Here is a 23,316-nt window from a genome sequence, read left to right on the forward strand (position 1 = left end):
CGAAGAAAAGCTTACCCTGTTTCGGCAGTACTGTAATGAACAGCATCTAGTACGAACCACTTGTCAGGAATATCCGGTTGGGCTGACCCTTGCATGATGGTTTCAAAGTACGAAAATTGAGCTTAAAAAAAAAAAAAGAAGAGATTCCAAAAGCAAAATCGTGAACTCGGTTCCACAAAAATGCTTGTTTTTATTTCGTGGCGTGCATACTTGTGGGAGTCCACACTGGCTTATGGACTATTTGTTTCGGCCGTGCGATTCTTAGCTGAAAATGTCCTTGATGCGAAGCTCAGAGGCATAAAATGTTTTCGAAGGCTGTTATCTTAGGGAAGACAAAAGGCAAATTTATCCTTTTCGGTTGTACTTTATAATTGAAATGCTTTCAACATGCAGACATAGATGAGTGTGCGCTGAATTCTTCGCTGTGCAGCAACGGGCGCTGTATCAACACAGACGGTGGCTTCCGGTGTGATTGCAAGTCAGGATTTCAGGTCTCCTCGGATGGAAAAAGCTGCTACGGTAAGCCAGTACTTTTGGCTGTGAAATCAGTTTAGTGAAGCATGTAAACACGGAGTCAAAATACTTGGTTTCTTAACGTAATAAATGAATGGAATGTTTATGCAAAAACGCGTTGAACATGAGCTAGGACACAGGCTCTTGACCGAGCAGTTTTGATCGCTTTTACTAAACGAAAATACTGACTGTTTCCCATTTTCTGGCGATGTCGTTTTGCGTTCATGGTACTATTACGAGGTCGATTCTGGAGTTACAGAGGAGATTACAATGGCGAAATATACAAATCCTGGGTCCAGTTGCTCGAAACCGTTGGTTAAAGGGGCTAGGTCACGCAATTTAAGGCAATTTCAGCACTGATCGAATGGTCGTAGAATTAACTGAAATATCAAAATAATTGTTCAAAACTATAGAAGAACTCTAACAAAACACCGGGAAGCCAAGAAGGGACATGGATGGACAAAACTGGAGAGGATTGAAAATGGATTGATTTCGGTAAATTTGAAAAACGTCGGCCCACCTTTTTTCAAATTTATATCAGTTTATATCAAAATGTCATTTACACAGCTGAAAAATCATTCTCAGTAGTTATGTGGCCGTGATTTTGCAAATGAAATTTGACCTTTAGAGCTCATAATTAACAAAATTGAACAACATCACCTAAAATAGCGTGACCTAGCCCCTTTAAGAGGTATCAAACCCATATATACGTTTCCATGGTATTTAACGCTGGTAAGCGCTAACCATGCTTCGAACAACCCGGGTCTGTTGTTTGTGTCATTCAATGCTGCTTATGCAGCGGCCATTACGTAATATAATAAGTAAGTCAGTATGCTCGTTTTATTTTGCGAAAAGCGTTTCATATCTAATTGACTTTTGATTTTTTTTCTAGACGTCGATCCGTGTACTCAGCAACGAGTCTGTGAAAATGGCCAATGTTTGAGCACAAAAGATGGCTTCACCTGCCGATGCCGTCCCGGATTTACACTCACTTCCGATCGAAGATCATGCACCGGTAATATTTGTGCAAGTATTTGTGAAAGAAAACAAAGCATTTCAGGAACTTAATTCATTCACGGAAACCACGAGGCTACTTCAGTGATCTAACCCGAAGGTCGTGGGTTCAATTCCCACCCTGGTCAGAGTTTTTCTCTGTCCTTGTGTGGGTCCATTTCCATCAGTAGGGCTAACGCTCACATGGTTCATATGGGGTTGAAAACTAGCACTTCACATTACACTCTAATCAGTTAAGTACTTCAAAGAAAGACTCGAGACCAGAGGCATAAATAAGCCGCCACAGACAGATATAAACCCTCAAACATTTTCGTAGCTTCCCCTTCATTTCTTGCGCTTGCATGGCCAAACCTTGGAGACAAACTTTTGTTTTTTGCCAAGAGGGCAACTTTCAGTTCAGCCCGACATGATCCAATGTGCGCAAATCTCTCCACTTTTAAAAGCAATTTACGGACTTTTTACCAAAACTTTAATGGCCTCACAACAGAGCTTGACTCCTCCATTTTTAAGCTGAAGTTTCACGATGTTATACCCTAACTCTTAAAACCGAAAAAAATAATGCTCAAGTTTCGTTATTAAGGACTTCCTCCTTTGCTCTTTGTCAAAACAAGGTTTAGGATTAAAGTAGTAGTATTCATCTCTTTATGAAAAAGGCCCCTCGCGTGTTTTTGTTTCAGACATCGATGAGTGTGAGTCACCCGAAATATGCAGGAATGGTGATTGTATAAACTTTGCTGGTGGATACGAATGCTCGTGTGATTCAGGATTTGAAGCGACCTCTGACATGCGACATTGCCTTGGTAAGTACTAAAAGTAAAAAATATAAAATAAACTTCCAAACTTGCGAGTCTAAAGTCAGTGTAGAGAAAACTAAATTTAAGCACGCGCGTTTTTAAGACGCGGACGGCAACCGGAAGTGAGCTGTTTTCCCTTTTAACCTGTCTTCACACAACCACATTTACATTGCTGAGTATCTTTTCTCCATTAGAGATGATTAGTATAAAATCTTAGCCTGGAATTTCAGCTGTCTCCTACTTAGGGTTAGGGAGGAGACCGCTGAAATTTCCGACTATATAAAATCTGGGAGATATCACTGTCCTGGCACGCGAAATGTTCTTTCTGTTCTCTTCCGCTTGCCGTCCGCGATTGTAATCATTTCGTGACTATTTCAACCTTTCTAATATGACAAGGGTGTGGCATTGGTCGGAACGGTCTGACTTATTTTAGGGGAGAAAATGAAAATTCTTGTTGTTGTTGTTGTGAAGAAACGAAAGGAACCAATGAGAATTCGAAGCAGTTGCGTATAACTCGCTCATAGCGCGAGAAAATGCACCGGTACTAGGTACGATTGTATTTTAATTTGGCATGTTTTGCATTTGCACCTTTTGCCCTCACTATAATTATTTTTTGTATCACCTCATTTCGTTTTTAAATTCGACTGCAAGACCGTAGCTAGAAATTTTTGACTGGGGTGGGAGCAATGAAGTGAGCGTCGGAGGCACAAGTCGCTACGAGGGTCTGGGGGAATGCTCTCCCAGAAAAATTATTATTATTCATATTGAACTATTGATGAATCGCTAAGTAGAAGAAACCACGACGGCTACTTCGAAGACTAAAACGTCACTTCAAAATATAGGTTTGATCTATTCTAAGTATTTCATGAATATTCCATCTTGTTTATATTACACAATATGGGCGAAGTGTCCTCTAACTGGATTGGTACCGTCGGATATGAAGTAAAGAGTGAGACTGAAAGATTCACTGTAGTTTATCCACGTTGTCGTCAAAACCTTAAATTGGGTCATTTCACGTAGTAGTTTTAACGAGTACGGGAGAGAATTGTTCAAAAAAGCGTGCCGCACGTGCAGTACGAGCATTTTGGTTCTTTTAACCAATAATATTACTGCTTTTTGGCGTTGTCGTTGCCGTGATGATCATGCTGCACGTGCTGCACGCATCAGTTTTGTTCATTTCATTACATTTTCGTCAAAACAGCAACTTGAAATGACCGTGACCAAATTTTTGACGACAACATGGGCATACAACAAAGAACCTTTCATTGTCTCTTTACTTCAAATCCGTCCGTATCAGTCAATCTAGCTAAAGGATACTTGGCCCATATGTAAGGGACTCTAACCCTTTAAATCCGAAGAGAGACAAACATCAAGTTTCTCCTCACTGTACTTACGCAAAATGAACAGGAAAGGTTTCAAGAATTTGCAAATTCATCCATTAGGAAGAAGCACTTTGATCCTTCAACAACATTTTCCAACCTACTTTTGTAATGAAGCGCACAGAGAACAACAAGGAGAATTTCAGTGTTGATATGGGGCTCAAAATATTAAGATCTAAGACGCAGTCGTCCACGACAGCGCTTCAAAACAACAATAATAGATCTTATAGTCTCTTCTTACAGCTCTTTACGAAGCGCGGTAAAGACGGTGGGAGTTCCAAATTTTCGTGATGGCTTAATTTTTTTTCCCGAAATCAGTAACCCAAAGTCGTGTACACTGCGCGTTTTTTTGTATGTCAATCCACTCGGCATCACAAAGCCTTTTGGTTTTCTTTTATACATGATGAACGCTGTCGTGCCTTTTTCTTTCCAGACATCAACGAATGTCAGCGCATTTCCGGACGCTGCCAAAATGGAACATGCGTCAACACTCGGGGCTCCTACCGCTGTACTTGTGACAAAGGGTTCGTGGCCTCAAGCGATCAAAATTTCTGTAAAGGTAACCGTGATTTCTTTAAGTTTCTATGTTTTGCATAGAACTTAGTCTTTCCACTTCGCCGTAACTGTTGTTGAGAACAGGGAAGAAATACACACATACTTAATTGACGCCTCCCCACAGTAGCTTTTCATTGCCAATGAAACGAAATCAATGAAACAGCAGAACAGACCAACAACTTTTAAGAATCCCAACTGGCCGGAGGCAAACAGGTTGGGTATTTACAAGTGCAGATGAAAATTTGAACCGGGGACTACCAGGATCAAATTCAAGGAGTGGTCACAACGATTCTTGAACAATCGCCCTAACTACCGGGCCACACTAATAAACAAAAAACGAAGTTGAAAAGACACTGCTGGGCCATTGTTTTGCTCATTTTAATGCGATTGTTGCTAGTGTTGTTTCGCACGTCCTGAAATGGTTCTTATCAGTGTGCACATACTCCGTCTTGTGCCGGCTTTCACCCGGGACGAACTAAAACAGAATGTGTCTCAGTGCAGCGGATTATGTGTTAAGAATATAAAAAAACCCCTCATGTTTAGTTTAACGATGCTACTTGTGAGCTCCACCCATTCATCTTCGTTTTTTATATATTTTTTTCAGATATAGACGAGTGTAAACAAAGCAGTATGTGCACGAATGGCCAGTGTGTGAATGAACTTGGCAGCTTTAGATGTGTTTGTGATCATGGCTTCACTCCCAGCGCAGATGGCAAGGCCTGTATTGGTACAACAACAGTTTTTGATTGAACGTAGCATAACAGCCTTCCCTGCTAGCAGAGGTCGAAATTCACCTTGATCCAACCGCCGTCCACAGCAATGGACGGCACTCTTCAAACCGCATGATATGTTTGCTGACGGTGACTTGAGCCCGCTGTGTTCCGCGCATTCCTTTACAGTAATTCCGCTGTTGTTAAGTGAGCCCACACAACATGAGGTATCACGTGAGGGTTCGGACGCTAAGTAACCGCCGCGCATGCTCAACACCGTGAGTTTCGATCCGGGGGAGGGGTCTCTTTTCCCGTACTCGTCCGCCCACGAACGCAAAAGAAAAGAGAACTCTGCTAGAAAGGAATAATTTAACGGCCGAGCTTTCGCGAGTCTCCAGTAGTTCAGCAGTAGAGCATTCTTAACAGCAATCGAAAAATCATAGGTTAGACTCGTTATTGAAAACATACATCTCCTCTCGTAATACAGAAGCTTTTATGGGACATCAATTTGATGTAGATAGTTTTTAGTTCGAGTTCGAGATCGTGGTCTAGTGCTAGTTTCGTGTTTTATAATACGCAGCAACATCCCGTTTGGTGTTTCTCGTAAAGTTCTGCATAGCCATAAACACGAAGAAGACGTCAGCTTTCGTTCAATTGTTTGCGTACACGGCGAAAGAGTCAGCTCTCTTGGCGTTCATTTTTTCGCTTTAACTTCGCGAATGCATGCCTTCGTGAAATTACGTTTCTTGCACGCACTTTAATAGTCAGTTCCTCTTTCCCTTTTACAGACACAACATTGGGACGTTGCTACACGAAGGTACAAAGCAACAGATGTTCGGAACCATTAATGCGATTTCTGACGATATCACAGTGCTGCTGTGGCATGGAAAATGGCGGTCAACGCGGCTGGGATGACCCGTGTACACCTTGTCCCACAAAGGGCTCGGGTAAGGAGACGGTATTTTTTTTTCCGTTGACGAACATATTCTCCTTTATAACATAAGGAAATTTAAGCGAGGTCAACAGCTACTAAGAATAAAAAGTAACAACACTATCCGACGTTTCGGAGTCAGACATGACCCCATTAGCAAGGTTAAACTGTACTGGAAAAATTCGCAATTGAAATACAACGGCCCGTTGTATTTAAATTGTATACAGTACAGTTTAACCTTGATAATGGGGTCATGTCTGACTCCGAAACGTCGGATAGTGTTGTTACTTTTTATTCTTAATACGTTTTCAACAGCTACGTCAACGAAAACGTCACACAAAACGTAACTCAGCGCTGTCCGTAAGTATTTCGCGATGATTCTACCTTTTTCAACCTGTACAATACGGAAGACCTTAGACAGCAATGACCAGAACCAGGTTGCTGACCAGCGGTTTTCGTTAAAACAATGGTTTGCTGGACTGTCGGTTTGCTGGGGGTGCTCAGTCTCGCGGGCTCAGAAAACCTTGGTTGTGGTCAAGGTTTTTCGTACAATACGGGCGAACTAGCAACTATTCTGTAACTGGATGGGTACGAAGTCAACGGTTTTAAAGTGGAAAGAGAAAATGAATGGTTCATTGTTATATGTTCACGTTTTCGCAAAACCTAAAAATTTGTGATTTCACATTGTTGTTTTTGCAGAGTAAGGTAAAGTAATGTACTAAAAGGCGTGCTGCACGTGCAGCACGATTATGTTTCCCTCATTTAATCAATCATATTCTTGCTTTGTGGCGTTGGCGTTGCCGTAGCCGTCGTCATTAGAGAAATTAAGCATCACGTTTGCAAACGTCGGACTAAAAGTCGCGTTTTGCCAAAAAGGAAAATAACCTCATTTCCTGCGTGTTAGCAGCAGTTATCAAGTAACTTTTCAAACGAAAGAGACGAGTTAGAATAAAATAATTTTTATGCTTTTATGACAAGCAGCAACCCACCGTTTCGCCTTTGCCATTTCACCTAAACGCAATACTTAATCTCCCTTTTGTTTAAGAAGTCCCTACTAGTATACTGACTCCCTCAGAAAGGGTTGCGGCAGCGACAGCGCCACATAGCAATAATCCTATTTTAAATTAAGATATTTCTTTGCTGTACTTTGCAAACAAGAAACAACGACAACTAAAAATTACCAAAGCAATGGTTTTTAGGACGACAAATTAAGTATAAAATGGTAAATCATCCACCCTCTATTTCCTTCAAAACCGTTGTTGTCCATCCGGTTAAAAGATACTTCGCCTATATTGTACAGTGTGAAAGAAAATTAATGCTTAATACTTAAAATTGAGGTGACGTTTTCGTTCCCATTATTTCTGTGTTAGTCAAAATTCTCATAAACTCTCTAATACATATCTGAAAATAAATAGGCTGAGAAAACCATCCCTCTTATTAGGAACTACTAGTTGTTCGTTTCTCTGACATTGGTTTCCTTCTTAAACAAACCAATCCTTCAGTTGGAAGTATATCTCAGAAATTAATGTTTGCTTGAGTGTAACTACAAGGAAGGGGCGAAGTGAATTGTAGCCTGTGCGACAGGTGCTGACTAACATTGCTTCACATTTGATTATTGACCTGGAAAAATTGTTTATTTTCTAGCTGAGTACAAGAAAGTCTGCTGTCAAGGACCAGGAATGACCTGCGGCGGAGAAGGTACGTGATGAGGATTTTGAAGATTATCTGAATGAGAGCGAAAAGCGTGATGTTGCTAGAGGAAGACGACGATAAGGGTTTCCATGACGACGTCGATGACGTCGGCGTCTGCAACGACGATGCTTCCGATGATGAGAATAGGGAGCTTAAGAAACGACGACGGCTACGACAACGTCAACGCCATAAAACAATAATATCACTGGTTAAAAGAGCATAAATAATCGTGCTGCACGTGCAGCCCGGATTTTAGAAATTATGTTTGCGGTTCTCAGCATAACGACGACGTTAATTCACCAAATTTGAGGTTTTTACGACAATGCGAACATGTAACAAAGAATCTTTTATCCTCTTTTTTTCACTCTGAAACCGCTCTTACCAATTTCGTTTTAGGATACTTCCCCCACATTGTAGGACGTGAACGAGACTGAATAATCACGAAAGACAAATTCAAGTTATATTTAGAGGTGACGTTTTCGTTGACCGCCACCGCCATAGATCTTAAGGTCCCCATCAGAGAGCTTTAGCAACGACGACGGCAACGTAACAAGAACGTCGTCGTTCAATGTGAATTCGCGTTATTGTAATCGCTTCGCGACTATTCCAAGCATTTTAACGTGACAAAGGTGTCGTGAACGCTCAAGAACGAAACTAGTCTGTGTAGAGCTTGCAAAACTATTCCTTTTGCTCACTACACATGCAAATATGTGACGTCCTCGTTGCCGTCGCCGTTGTAGTTGCTAATGTTCCCTAATGATGATTTCGTTGAAGGTAATGAGAATATTGACACTGTCTCACTTTCTGTTTACAGACGTTGACGAATGCAAGAACAACGCAGGAATGAAGAAGAACAGCGTATGTGTGAACGGAGAATGTCAGAACACCATGAAAGATTACATCTGCGTATGTAACGCAGGCTTCAGGAGTGACGTCACTAAAAAGCTCTGCAATGGTAATGCTCTACAGTCCGCTAACTGTTCCATCGTTGTCGTGGTTTTCGCATTTGTCCGTGACGGCTGGAGTGCGTGACCTTGGAGAGATTTCTGTTGCGAGATATTTGTGTCACGGCGCTGTGACAAAAAGAGAGATTTTGAGATTGATTTTCCCGCGAAAAAAAGGATTTGTTCAGTGACTCAACCAACGTTGCCATCTATTTCTATTAATAGGCCATTTTAGAAATATCAAATATTCAGCTTTATAGTGAGACAGTGAGGACAAAAACACGTTGGAATGAATATGAAAAATATTTGCATATCATCCACTTTCCTTTGTCTTTGTCCTCACTGCCTCATTACCAAGCTGAATTTTAATATATCGAAAAAGGCCTATGAAGCATTTTTATTTTTTTTACAAGTTGACTAAAGACCTTTTTATTTCAAAGGGAAGTTAATTAGTTATGTTAGTGGATATTAATTAGTTTCTCTTAATCACTTCTTGATAAGACAATTTGGAATTTGATTTGATTTGATTTATTTTGAAATTTGAGAATTGTGCCAGAATATGCCACTTTAAGGCCTTGAAACCCCCCCCCCCCCCCCCCCCCTTTCAACCGTGTTGAAACATGTTGAATCGATGCCGTTTGCCCCTCATTAAACATGGTTTGGTATGCGCATGCGTACTAATCGGTATCTCAATGACACATCCATTTCCATAGTAACAACCGCGGCTGCAGCCTGGGACTGAATACCAGGCCTCTCGTGAAGCTTTGCTGGATCAAATACAAGCGCAAGTTGTTCGAAGGGTGGATAGCGCTATCCACTGAATAAATCACTATCCGTTGGCTAATTCAATTGGTTTTGCTAGTGTTTATCCGCTGGATAGCGTTATCTACCCTTTGAACAACCCGCGAAGCCTGATGATTTGTTGAAAGCGTTTGCCACCCCAGCAGTCAACATTGTTCAACAAAATCGAAGGGATTTTGAAGCAAATGTTGAAACTGTTTATCCGATCCCTTAGGATTAATAGCTATCACTCGTGCGATCCGAATTTTAATTAAACTCATACAGACATAGTCTGTTCTCTGAAAATGCCCTGGTATAGATTTAGTGTGACAGTTGTACGTTACTTGCCAACACGCTCTTTGGGACAGGTCATACCAAGATTTGTCTTCATACATCCTCACTCTCTATTTTTCTAGACATTGACGAATGCAGAGAGGATCCACGTCTTTGTCAGGGAGGCATCTGTCAAAATCTGCCGGGAAGCTTTTCCTGTGACTGCCCAAAGGGTTTCAAGTTGAACGTAGAATCAAGAGTATGCGAAGGTACTGAATAGGAATTTGAAACTGTATGCTTATCTTTTTATGGAGCACGTTAATTTTTTCCTCACTTTAGAGAAACTATAGAGAAAATGACCCTGCTGTACGTCTGGCACCCATTTTAGGATGCTTTGCTCGTTGCTTGGCAAACGACCAATTGTAAGGTATTGACGAAATCGTGAGTGAACTTCAGTGAAGAAAGAGGTGCGGAGTCGCTAAATAACAATCCAAGCGTCTCTTGGACATTTAACAATTATTCACCGAAGGCGAGGTGAATAATTGTTTTAGTATAATTGCAGAGGTGATTATTTGAAAAATATTCATTTTCTTTAAAACGATTGATTTCTTCGTCTGTCACCTCGACAAAACGGCTTGCGGCCATTTTGAAAAAAAAAAAAAAAGACCGCTTATGTGATTATCGCGTATTATCATATGGCTTGTGTTTGTAACCGATACATTCTCGTCACCAGAGCCTCGGGTCGACCCAAGGCTCTGGGAAACTCTGCGTAGCAGAACATGCGTCGTAGGGTTCTTACAGTAAAAAATTGGCTATTTGAGCCTTACGGCGCCTGCTCAATCCTCGTGCTAACATGAATGCACCAATTAGAGACGCTTTTGATTGTTCTTCACGAAAACCAATGAGAAGACACTTTGTTTCAGGGTTCCCCAGAGCTCTTCTCTCCCTCGGTCAAGAGAAGAGCTCTGGGGTCGAGATTGTAACCGATATAACACGCGCTCTGATTGGCTAATTGTGACTGAATTGTAGGGCATTATTCTCCCGTAATGCCCACGGGTCGATTACGGGCTTGCAAAAATAAAGCAAAAGGTAATTAAAAAGCCGTATAATAAACAACTTACTAACCTCACTTGCTCGGGGCCGTACTGGGGAATATTGGCCCTCGGTCGTTTTTGTAGGGACCTCGCTGCGCTCGGTCCGTACTGCCACGACCACGGGCCAATATTCCCCAGTACGGCCCTCACGCTCGGTTAGTAACAAGTTAATAATCACCTCAGGTGCAACCAATCAGCGGAGAGAATTTTCAATAATCTCCTATGTAATTATACTAATATGCCTTATTTTCACTTGAAACGTCTCGTACACGATTGGATCCTTTCGCCATCAATTATTATTTTCTCTTTCAGATATCGACGAGTGTAAACTTGAGGGACAATGCATAGACGGAAAATGCATTAATACACCCGGCAGCTTCCGATGCCAATGTCCCTCCAATTACCAAATTGATGTATCAGGCCGGATTTGTCAAGGTATTTTTTAAGACGGCTTTTTGCGTTCGACGTTAGGGCACGCGTAGTGGCCTCTCCAGTTCGCTCATTCATTTTGTACGCGTCGTTAGTTAACCCTTAACTTTCTGGGTCATCTGCGTTCGCCTTCACTTACAGTTCACCCTTAAATTGTGTTTCGAGTTGCAGCTTTCAATGGAAGCAATTTCGTGTCCTAGATGTCCTTTAGCCTTTATTTAAAAGCAATTGGATTTAAAGCTAAAAAGCTTTAAAAAAAGACCAAGAAATACGCAATTAGAAATATTAAGTGTAAACGATCCTTTGAGGATCAAATTCATCGGCTTCTTTTGGAGTAAAGGAAATACAAAAGACTTGAAAACCTTCGGTATTCCACGACCTGCCGTTTTCACAAGAATTTGCTTGGAAGCAAAATTGGGAATGTTTTGTATGAATTTTGTCATACAGGTTGACATCACGCTTCCCGAATTCACGAGCTGATTTTTTTTTCTTAAAATTCTAGCTCACCCTTCTATATCCCAGGTATAAAAATAGTAGCTTTTTTAAAACCAAAGGGCCGGGCAAGGATTTTACTCCCAAAATCTCCATTCAGCTCTTTCTGTCTTCTAAGGCCCCATGTGAACATGAATACAGTCTGTATACAGTTTACCGAAACCGATCCGTTGGCTACCCGCCTCTGTGACTTAAAGAGTCTGTCTAAAGTCTGGTTTTCACTAGCGACGCATGTCCAAGCGCAAGCATAAAGGTCTCGTTAAACGCTCGCAGCATTTCAACGCAACCTCTTGCAACCTTGTTGCATGATGCTGCGACGTGTGTTGAACGGGGTGGCCAAACGCACGCAACATTTTTATCATGCTTGCTCAGATGCGGAGAATCTGGAACGATTGCTTTAATTGGCCAGACGTAGCAAATTTCTTTGTGCTTATGCTGCGTTTCGTTTTCACACGACGCAAGCCAACGCAAGCATAAGCACAGGGAGCATGCGCGTTAGGTCTACTTCTTGCGCGCCAGGGGTCTGGAACACATGAACATTGACATGTTTTCCGCATCTGAGCATTCAAACAAAATGGCGGATGCCGTGGTTGATTTTGATGCTTATGTCGATGTTTGTTTTCACGTAGCATAAGCTACTTATGTGCTTGCGCTTCTTCTTGCGTCGCTATTGAAAACATAACTTTAAAATTTTGCACAACATTAAGACACAACTCTCTCTGCTGATGGAGACGCTAAATACCTCTCACTTATTAAGCTACATTCAAAATTTTCCCAACTAGAGTAGCATGAAAACTATATACGACTCGGTCATCCTTGTGGCAATTTGCAGGTTAACTTTCGTTACCTATTACTTATCGATTGGGAGAACCGTAATGTGGTTTTCAGCTCGCTTTTCTTCGAATTAGAGTTCAATTTATTCGTGGTCTTATGTAGAACGGAAAAAGAAACGAGAAGCCGTAACTTACAGTACTGCACGAGAAAATCGCAGAGGAAAGAAAACCATGAACTGAAACGGGATGTGCTGTAGAATACGGGTCGCTAAACTGACCAGTCATAGTGCGTGTACTATGTTAGAGACAAGAGTATTTTTAATGTCTTGCTTTTCAGACAAACGAACGGCTCAATGTTGGACTAAAATCACAAACGATCGTTGTGAGGAAGCGATAAATGGCGCAGTCCCACTGGAAATTTGCTGCAACACGGTCGGCAAAGGATGGGGAAGTCCTTGTAGTATATGCCCGGCTAAAACTGGTGGTAAGTGTGTTGACTTTTTTGATTGACACTGCTAAACTCGACAGAGATCCTTCAAATTATCTTGTTGAAACTGTTGTAACTGTCGGAAGGGTTGTAAAGCGCCATTGGACATCGCTGGAAATGACGCTATAGAATATCGCATTATTATTATTATTATTATTATTAATTTTATTTATTTATTTTATTTTTTTATTATTAAGTCATAGGGAGCAAATGCAGAGCAGTTTTCAATTGAGAGACGCAAAAATTTAAGTTTTATTTTCCCTTCTTTACCTTGTTTTGCACTTAACAGTGTGTCTTTGCGATTTCTAATGTAAGAGACCACAAGAGGTAAGTTTAATTTTTGACTTTGCTCATTTTTTTTTTAGATGAACGTTGTTCCCAGGGGTATGCTATTCAAAATGAGACGCGTTGCACAGGTACTGAAACATTCATACACTTACGAATCCTTACGGATGACCAGTATTTTTGCTACAACCAGTTGCAGAAATTGTTAAGACACGGTATCCCTATCAGACCACTAAGAAATCCCAATCGCCTTTTGCTTCCCTATTTCCCGTCCACCCTATTAATGCTCCTAGCAGGCACCGATCACGACGCTCAAACCGAGGAACTTCATTGTATGAGGGAAAGGAAGGGGGCTTGTATTATGTAAGAGACGAGTTGTCAGCAATGATTTTAAGTTAAGAGGCTGTTTTTATTTGGAGTGTCTGCAACTGGTGTTTGTTTTCAGTATCACTGCCTTTGTCGTTATCATCATCGTCATTGTCATCGTCATCGTCATCATCGTCATTGCATCGTCATCATCATTATCATCAAGCATCGTTACTATCGTTATCGTCATCGTCATCGTCATTGTCGTCGTCATCATTATCATCAAGCATCGTTACTATCGTTATCGTCATTGTGATCATCGTTATTGTCATGATCGTCATCGTCATTGTCGTCGTCATCATTATCATCAAGCATCGTTACTATTGTTATCGTCATTGTGATCATCTCATTGCATTGTCATCATCAATGTTGCCATCATCGTCATCATCATTATTATCAAGCATCGTTACTATCGTTATCGTCATTGTGATCATCGTTATTGTCGTGATCGTCATCGTCATTGTCGTCGTCATCATTATCATCAAGCATCGTTACTATCGTTATCGTCATTGTGATCATCTCATTGCATTGTCATCATCAATGTTGCCATCATCGTCGTCATCATTATTATCAAGCATCGTTACTATCGTTATCGTCATTGTGATCATCGTTATTGTCATGATCGTCATCGTCATTGTCGTCGTCATCATTATCATCAAGCATCGTTACTATCGTTATCGTCATTGTGATCATCGTCATCGTCATCGTCATCATCATTATCATCAAGCATCGTTACTATCGTTATCGTCATTGTGATCATCGTCATCGTCATCGTCATCGTCATCGTCATCGTCATCATCATTATCATCAAGCATCGTTACTATCGTTATCGTCATCGTCATCGTCATCGTCATTGTCGTCGTCATCATTATCATCAAGCATCGTTACTATCGTTATCGTCATTGTGATCATCGTTATTGTCATGATCGTCATCGTCATTGTCGTCTTCATCATGATCGTCATCATTGTCGTCATCGTCATCATCATCAAGCATCGTTGCTATCAATTTGAAAGCTAGGAAAAGAAACTCGTTATGAAAGAATAAAGTACTTTGTTTACTTGGCAGATATTGACGAGTGTACAAAGTTCCGTAGTCTGTGTAACAACGGAATTTGCCGCAATACCCTCGGCAGCTTTTCTTGTGAGTGTGCCACAGGATTGACGCTTGATGCAACTGACCGAAATTGTGTCGGTACGTATTTTGATCTCCATTGAGTGAGTCCTCATTTCATTTGGTACCTTCGCCAGTTTTTCCTTGGTCTTATCAAGTTTCCATATTTGTTTAGCCGACGAAGTGTCTCTTTGGCCAATATGTATTTGAGGAATTATTCATATACATTATCCTGGCGTTGTGTGGAACCCTGGTGTTTGCAAGGCTCGTAACAGGGGACAAGGCTAAGTTAAAGTCTGAAAAGCCCTCCACAGCTGTGTAGATGTTTTGACTCTTTTTTACGTGTATTTCTCCAAAGATCTTCGAGAGGAAGTCTGCTACGGAACAGTCAGTTCCAGAGGTTGCGAGAATCCTTACGGTGGACGCTATAGAAAGGTCGACTGTTGCTGCTCCGTGGTCGGAGAAGGTTGGGGAGGTACCTGTCAAGAATGCCCGCTGGAAAATACAGGTGATATAAATAAATATAAATATTTACTTAATTGACCGCTCCCCATAGGGGCTTTTCAGGGCCAATGAAACACAACGAAACGACGCAACAGAACAGCAACAACTGTTAAGAATCCCAACTGGCCGGAGGCAAGCCAGTTGGCTATTTAAGTGCAGCTGAGAAGTTGAACCAGGGACTACCAGGATCAAATTCAACGAGTGGTCAAAGCGGGCCTTGAACCCGGGATCCCTGGATCTCAAGGCAAGGCACGTTTCCTTGTCAAGTCCGTCATTTTGTCGTTTGTCTTGTTTTTAGACGAGTTTGAGGCGCTTTGTGGGAATCCAACGAAGGGCTTCAAGAGTGTGGATACACATACTGGGCCAAGAATTCAAGGTACGCATAGGGTACCCACGCGATCTTAGCGACCTCATCCGTTTAGTTCAGCCAATTTTGGACACGGGATTATCTCTTTTAACATCCCTGTCAAGAACACACAGAGAGAAAAAGCCTGGGGTCAAGGTTAGAGTTGAACGTCGCTGCGGCGAGATACAACAAGGCCGGAAACTTCGTGCTATCGTGTTCAGCACCTAACCTCTTACCCAATCATACAAAGGGTTTGAGCAAGGCTGCCATTTAAATGAAACGTTCATTTGAATTATTAATGAAACATTCTGTCCTAGGCAACGTGCTTACTATATCCTAAAGCCGAGCTAAAGACTTGCTTTGCATCTTTTCAATTAAACGCCCTTACAAATTTAAAACAAAGCATTGTGAGAGTTTGCTCCTTTTAGTTAGTGTCTGGAATTATTTTCATTGACCATTTTTATACTAGAGATGCATAATCCGTCCAGGCAAATTATTCATCTGTCATGTTATCCTTCTAGTGTAAAAGACGCAGAATCCGTCTGGGACGAACTTGGGCAAACATTTTTCCTGCGTCTGTTAAATTCTTCTAGTATAATGACGGGTACAAGACCCATAATGCGTCTGGACGAACTATCCAGTTGGACCGGATCACGTGATGAACAGAAACCAAAAATGTTTAAAAATTAATGAAAATCATGATTTATTTTTCTCAGATATAAATGAATGTGCCTTCAGAGGAATATGCAGCAACGGACGTTGTGTAAATACACAAGGAGGTTTCCAGTGCAAATGTAAGCAAGGATACGCTCTTAATGGCGAAAGAAAGGACTGTTTAGGTAGGCAATAACAAGTCTTATCAGAAATTGATAATTGACCATTGATAATTTGTTGTTTAGGGAAACCACGACTTTGCATGAGGGGTTTAGTACAGGTAAAGTTATTTTAGCACTTTATAGGTAGATCTAACATATTTGTTATTTAATTACAAAACTAAACGTGAGAACAAAAGGATAGTTACATTGGTTTGGTTTCACAAAAGGGGCGACACTAGTTGTTTATGAGTGCCTCAAGATTTCATATTTAATTTATGCTAACAGAGAATTTCACTTAGTCGAAACTGGCTTGTAAGACAACTTTCGAGAAAAGTTGCCCCGGCATGTCTCCCAGGTTAAGACCAATTTAAGCCTTCATTGCAAATTCGTTTTCATTTGTTTTAAAAGTGTTTTGAATTTCTCGCACGCTCCATCCACGCCAGTGCATTTTTGTTTAAAGCCGTCTACTGCCTGATGCATTTTTGCCCATTATCTGTGGCTACACCACAAGACCGAGACACCGACGAAAACTGAGAAGTTACTTAATATCTGGATTTCGCTTGCAAGAAATCAAATAAAATCGAACACGTTTCTTTGATTTTGGCAAAACGGTGATTTCAATCTGACGTTTCCCGTTTGCCATAAAGTCGCGATGCAATGTCGAAGCGAAGGAAACTTTTGGCTGGATTTCGGGAGTGAGCGCTGGCTCATTTCCCGAAACAGCGGCAGGTAATCGAGCCTAAGGAAACTTGTAAATGTATGGGTGGTTGTCACGTGACGTTATCGCCACCATGTTGGTGGACGAATACAAAAGATATCTCATTAGCTCCTTTTGTTCGTTCACCAGCAATTGTACATTGCAGCGTTGTTATGTGCGTCTCTAGATGGTATTAGAGTAAACAGGGAAACAGGGAAAGGTTCGAAAACGATTCTGTCAAGAGAAAATGAGGGGACAGAGAAGGAGGCTCCCGGTCCAGCCCTTGGGATATATCATGTCCACGAAAGTTATTTTTAGACGAGCGGAAGTCTTCCGAGACGTCCGCATGCAGGCCAACCTCGGTCCGATGTTTGAAAGAAAATATATATTCATCAGCCTTCCACGTGCGCCATCATTTTCTCTTTTCAGTAAGAACCTGAGAGCGAAGCAAGACTGCATGCGGACGTCTCGGAAGACAGACTTCCCCTAGAACAAAGACTTCCGCTCGTCTAAAAATAACTTTCGTGGACATAACATATCCTGGCCAACGCCTTGAGCCTCCCTCGCTGTCCCCTCATTTTCTCTTGATTCTGTAAAAAGCGTGGGAGAATTTTATAATCAATTGTTTTCATTGTTTCTGAGCGTTTTTGTGTGAATACGTAAAAACGGTTCGAAAAAATATTTTGCTATGTTTTCGCCAAGATAAAGCGGATGATTCTGAAAACGCATCATCGTTGATTGGGCTTTATATTGACGTTGACCGTCTTTGGTGACCTGTTGCGTTGTTTTTCTTTCTCAGATATCGATGAATGCAGAATATCAGCTGAGTTGTGTGGTAATGGCACCTGCCGCAATATTCCCGGCAGCTTTCGTTGTGATTGTTTCAGTGGCTTCGAGAATGCGGCCATGATGATGGAGGTTTGCGTTGGTAGGTGTAATGTTCAACAAATAAATATGATCAACAGGAAATAAAAGGTTAAATTAATGAAAAAGTCTATCGCAGACTTTCTTAAGCGGGTGTGGGAAGTTCCCATTGACCTTAAAGATAACTGAGGCGCGAGCAAAAAAAAAAAAAAAAAAAAACCGAAAACATTAACGTTGAGTTTGGAACGCCAATGTCGCAGCCTACTTTGACATTTTGTACGTCTTGCGGGCCTATCGTTTCTATTGTGTCACGTGTTAAATTGTTCTTTCCTTCCGCCCGCTAGTACAATTACAGTCCCTCCTTTTACGGCGAGGCATTTCACGGCGACTACCATTAAGAATGGTTAAGATTTGCCATAACATCAATGCAGGATTGTCTATGCCAAGAATGTAACAATCCCTCCACTTATTTGAAATTGAGGCCGTAGAATAAGGGCACTTTCCATTTGAAAGAACTGACTGGCCAGACCAGGCATTTGGAAGGACTAACTTTACACCGCCTTCAAATTAATACTCTTCGAGGATGAAATACAATCCTCCGGAAGAATGCGATGGGTTATTATTTAAGTGTTCTTTCAAATTGTTGCATTTTCTTTGCAAACTAATGGATCTGGCCGGCCAGTTCTGGCAAAAGGAAAGCGCCCTAAGTGTCTACATTTTGATCCTTGCTCGTAGTTTCCTTCTCCCTTTCGGGGCGTAGAAAATGCGATCTGTGGTTCGTATAAAATGTAAAAGGCGTCGAATAAGACGGATGTAGACATAGACGTAGTTAATTTACCCACTAAGAGCTCACGAGTCGTAATTCCTTCTCACCAGACAAGGACGAATGTGAACGGAATCCTTGTGCCAATGGAACATGTGTGAACACTGTGGGAAGCTATAAGTGTCTTTGTCCAAGTGGGACGGAGCTAATGAAGGATGGTGTCACTTGTGAAGGTACTTTGATAAAGAATATTTACGTTTGAGGGAATTAGGATAACAGAGGAGGGACACGCCGAATTCATCCCTTGAGATATGCGAATTGTGGTTATTTCTTCTTGATGAAATAGAAGCCGAAGTGACTTTGCCGAGTGGTGGATCTAAACACACAGGGTCTGCAATGTTCAGATCAATAAACTGTAGGCCCCGTCTCTCAACACTTCAATGTTCATAAAGTCGGCAGGGACGTTGAGAAACCATACACCCCCGATGAGGTTGATAGCGTATATCGAGTGGGTAAATGGTATATCAGCTAGATCAGGCTTCTCTGAATTCTGAAAGATAGTTGTCAAATTCATGATGTTAACCGCCAGCAATAATGCAGTATTTGGGTGATACAATGCAGTGACAATGACAATAAAAATGACAATAACAACAATGGCTCCCACAAGGAGCGTATATTAGCACAAGGTTGCTATCCCTGCGATAAATGCCCAAACGTCTGCCTCTCTTGGATTGGACTAGTGAGCCATCGACGAGCTCACGACCGCAAAGGAGAATAATTAACATTGTTTTGCTTCAAAAATTGTATCTGTCGCTCACGACAACCAAACCAAACCAACCAACCTATTGTGACAAATAATATTGATAATGATAATGATAACGGTAACGATATTGGTAATAGCAACGATAACGGTATTAATATTGATAACACTCCTTGCGCTCATATTGCACCTATCGCTTATATGGTATTCTTGGTTTGCACCCACGTGACACGGCGGCCATGTTGGATGGCAATACAATACAATTTCTTTTCGCAGAATTTTACATAATAATAAAGTTTAGTTCCCAGCGGAGAGACAAGTTATTTTTCTTGTCATCCAACATGGCCTCCCTGACGTCAGATGCGAACCATCAATACGGTATCATTATTTACGAATCTCTAATTAAGTCACATATTTATTCGCGTTCTCTTTTGCAGACGAAGACGAATGTTCTGATCCAAACGTGTGCTTGAATGGCGCCTGTCAAAACTATGGCGGTGGTTTTCAGTGTTCGTGTAATCCAGGATTTATGGTCACAGACGACATGAAGAATTGTATAGGTCAGTAAAACGGTAGACAATCCTTTTTCTAAAAAGGATTGGTGATGCGACACTTGGATGTTTGAAATGACCAAATAGGTTGTGTGGAGGACGTGAGCATCTGACGATGCATTTTCTCTCTAAATATCCACACCGTTCTCACCAATTTTATTTCTGGAATGTGGACACGCACTTTCCATGCCGAAAGACTTGGAGTAATAGCAAAATTATTGCGATAACGGGAAATAACAACGTTGTCGCTTCCGTTATCGTCGTCCTTGTTTAAAGGGAGAGTTTTACGTCTCTGCGCGTGGGAAAACTCTCACGTCAACCCCTTTGATTCCATTGTTATTGAAACAAGCGAAAGCACTGATTCAGGAATCGGAAACAATTCCATAGAAGACGAATTACTCATTGGAATTATTTTTGCAATCATTTCCTTTGCGTTATGAACCTACTGCATGCGAATACAGTTACTCGTGCGTTATGACAACTCTTGCGTAGAATAAACTGTTCGACCCGTACAATAAATTCGATGGTCAAAACTAAATTTGATATTTTCTGTGTAAACTCGCAGTATCTTCCACCAAATCTGGGCCACAGTAATTCACTGTATTTGCTTTTAATACTCTCTGTGATCAATGAACATCATCTGGTTCAGCAAGAACCGCAAAATTTACCACTGATAGCACCAAAGCTTGGACATGCGCAAAACTGCCCCTTTAAGGTCTCTATCTAAAGCTTCAAGCTTGTGGAAACTTGATGGGAAAAAACAAAAGTAATACAAATCACAGCGCGAAAAACCCAACTGGTTCAGGGAAGTAGGTAACTCGATGGCGCTCTAGAAAACATGGGTCAATTGGATTTGGGACCAAGAAAGATGAATCCGGTTTGTGGTCCGAGCAGGACTGGAACCCGGAGCATGCGCAAGCTTATCCAGCGTTCTTATGCTATGTGAGTCGAGGTCGCGTCGATTTTTGTTGTCGGTTCAAATCCTTAATATATACGAAACTTTCCATTTATATTTCGATTACCAGATTTCTTCCATACCTTCCAAAGGAAGATACTACTAAGCGTAACATTCTGCTGTTGTTTTAATTTCACTTCATTTGAAAACATGGTCCAAGATCAGGCGTGCGTCAATTGAAAACTCTGGCCGAAACTTTTTGGGGTGGATTCAAGGCACAAGAAATGACAAAAAGTAGAAGTAACTAGGCACGAGTCTTGAGAATTGTTTTGGTTTTTTCGAAAGCATACTAAGATCAGCTGCTCAGTTGCCTTAATCATTTTCGGGTCCGGCTTTTCAAAATAAGACAGTAAGTATTTTCACAACGCTGCTCGGTTAGCCCCAAAAAGCTTTGGCAATTTTTTGAGAATCAAGCACCTTGCTCCAAGCGGGTTTAATGCCAGGCTTTCGTCTCTCATCGAACCAGTATTTCTAAATTTGTTTTCTTTGCAGATATTGATGAATGTGAAGTCGACAATGGAAACTGTCAGGAATTTTGTAACAACACCGTCGGCAGCTATGAGTGCGATTGCGGAGCGGGATTTACCCTGCAACCTAATGGACTCACGTGTGGAGGTAAAGCACATGCGCGATTTAAGTAAACGAAGGACGCGTCTCATTTTTGTCTCCAGGACGCGCGTTTCTTTCTGCCAGGACTGAAAAATGTGAAGAATCGCAGGCTCTGGAGATTAGAATGGGAGCCTCTTTCAACTTGATTCTCTGCTTGCTTGTATGCTTGTCGCATCGACGGTCAAGTTCACCTCTTTTCTCTGAATTTTTTGCCATTAAAATGATTTAGCTGATAAAAGAGTCTGTTTCCAATAGATTAATTGTTCCAAATCTACTATCCCAGATATTGACGAGTGTGATGAAGGTTTTGACCTATGCGGCTTAAATAGCAACTGTACCAACCTGCAGGGCAGTTACTACTGCTCGTGTGCGCCCGGGTACGACTCTACGATGGACGGGAGATCCTGTATTGGTATGGCAACTGACAATGTTTTTAGAGTTCCGCTTAAGAGCCAATTACATAGGTAGATAGGTTTTGTCTCTGTTAAAATTCAGTTTGTACATCTCGAGAGACGATAATGAAAGAAAGAAGTTCCACTGCCACGAACTGAATCATTTCTGAGTAAGCTCCATCCACATCACAGAAAATAACTTAAACTGAATGTGCTTAGTGCATGATGATGTAGGTGATGAATAAGCCAAATTAAACCCTTTTCTCTCTTTACGTACTAAAATTGCACTGGCAATGTTATACAACAATTGGTTTGTGCACCGGATTACTTAGGCATGTCGGACACTATCGCTTTTTAGTATAATTACATAGGTGATTATTGAAAATTCTCTGCGCTGATTGGTTGACGTTGAGGTGATTATTACGCAATAATCACCTAAGTGTTTTTTTTTCAAAATGGCCGCGAGCCGTTTTGTCGAGGATACAGACGAAGAAATTAATTGTTGTAAAGAAAATGCACATTTTCAAATAATCACCTATGTAATATTATACTAAAGTAAAACAACTATTCACCTCTGGCTCGGTGAATATTGTTAAGTAATGTAGTTGGGAAGTTTGAAAAGCTGGTTAATAGGGAATCTTACGCAAGGATGACGACAAAAACAAAAGCTCCGCACGCTCTCCACGTGCGTTTTTCATTTTGATACATTTCTTTGCCGTCCTTGTCCAGACAACGACGTGAATTGACCAAATTCAGGTTGTGTAGAAGACGTGAGAACATGACGCAACATTTTTAACTTTCTCCCCAAATAACCACACAATTCATGCCATTTTTATTCCTGTAATGTTGATATACACTTTCCACTCCGAACGGCTTGGGGGTATAACGAAGTTATTACAATAACGGGAAATAATATTTTTAGACGAGGTTCTCGTTGGCATCGTCATCGTCCTTGCGTAAGTTCCCTGATGAATTAATGACGATGAGTTTACTTGATTCTCTCCGCAGTTCAACTATAGAGCGTTTTCAATCACGTGACCAGCAGCCATATTGGATTACTAAAACAAAAGAAAGTATTTGCATATTTCCATTTCTTTGTTTTGGAACACCAACATGGCCGCTGTGACGTCATGTGAAAACGCTCTATATATGGCTTTCAATATGAACTCACATAATGACCATCTGCCAGGTGGCTTGTTAGAGCTCAACTGGCAGAGTACTGCACCGCTATCGCAGAGGTCAGGATTCGAATCCTGTTCAATCCTGAATTTTTCAGGCTTTCCTTTCGTTACTTCTCAAGTAACGTTAATTAATAACTGCGATGATCAGCATTAAGTTAATTCTCTCCGCAGTTCAAATATATATGGCTTTCATAAATTAACTGTCGTCATAGAACAAAAAACCTCCTTTCAAAGCTGGTCCTCCAAACTGCTTCCGG

The 23,316-nt window shown here is 41.2% G+C and overlaps 1 protein-coding gene across 2 annotated transcripts in view; it reads left to right on the top strand.

Annotated features, from left to right (window-relative positions):
- Positions 1–23,316, top strand: part of LOC137992186 (fibrillin-2-like) — a 79,665-nt gene that overhangs the window by 13,475 nt on the left and 42,874 nt on the right. For both annotated transcript variants that reach the window (XM_068837339.1, XM_068837338.1), the window contains 21 exons: positions 394–519; positions 1,406–1,528; positions 2,205–2,327; positions 4,134–4,259; positions 4,860–4,982; positions 5,754–5,912; positions 7,541–7,594; positions 8,403–8,543; positions 9,729–9,854; positions 10,992–11,114; positions 12,711–12,857; positions 13,226–13,276; positions 14,578–14,703; positions 14,981–15,130; positions 15,425–15,502; positions 16,189–16,311; positions 17,784–17,912; positions 18,725–18,844; positions 19,809–19,931; positions 21,370–21,492; positions 21,770–21,898. In XM_068837339.1, the coding sequence (XP_068693440.1) occupies positions 394–519; positions 1,406–1,528; positions 2,205–2,327; positions 4,134–4,259; positions 4,860–4,982; positions 5,754–5,912; positions 7,541–7,594; positions 8,403–8,543; positions 9,729–9,854; positions 10,992–11,114; positions 12,711–12,857; positions 13,226–13,276; positions 14,578–14,703; positions 14,981–15,130; positions 15,425–15,502; positions 16,189–16,311; positions 17,784–17,912; positions 18,725–18,844; positions 19,809–19,931; positions 21,370–21,492; positions 21,770–21,898 (2,523 nt within the window). The remainder of the gene's footprint in view (positions 1–393; positions 520–1,405; positions 1,529–2,204; positions 2,328–4,133; positions 4,260–4,859; positions 4,983–5,753; positions 5,913–7,540; positions 7,595–8,402; positions 8,544–9,728; positions 9,855–10,991; positions 11,115–12,710; positions 12,858–13,225; positions 13,277–14,577; positions 14,704–14,980; positions 15,131–15,424; positions 15,503–16,188; positions 16,312–17,783; positions 17,913–18,724; positions 18,845–19,808; positions 19,932–21,369; positions 21,493–21,769; positions 21,899–23,316) is intronic.

This window comes from Montipora foliosa, chromosome 2 (genome assembly GCF_036669935.1).
Source record: "Montipora foliosa isolate CH-2021 chromosome 2, ASM3666993v2, whole genome shotgun sequence".
Classification (NCBI taxonomy): Eukaryota; Metazoa; Cnidaria; class Anthozoa; order Scleractinia; family Acroporidae; genus Montipora; species Montipora foliosa.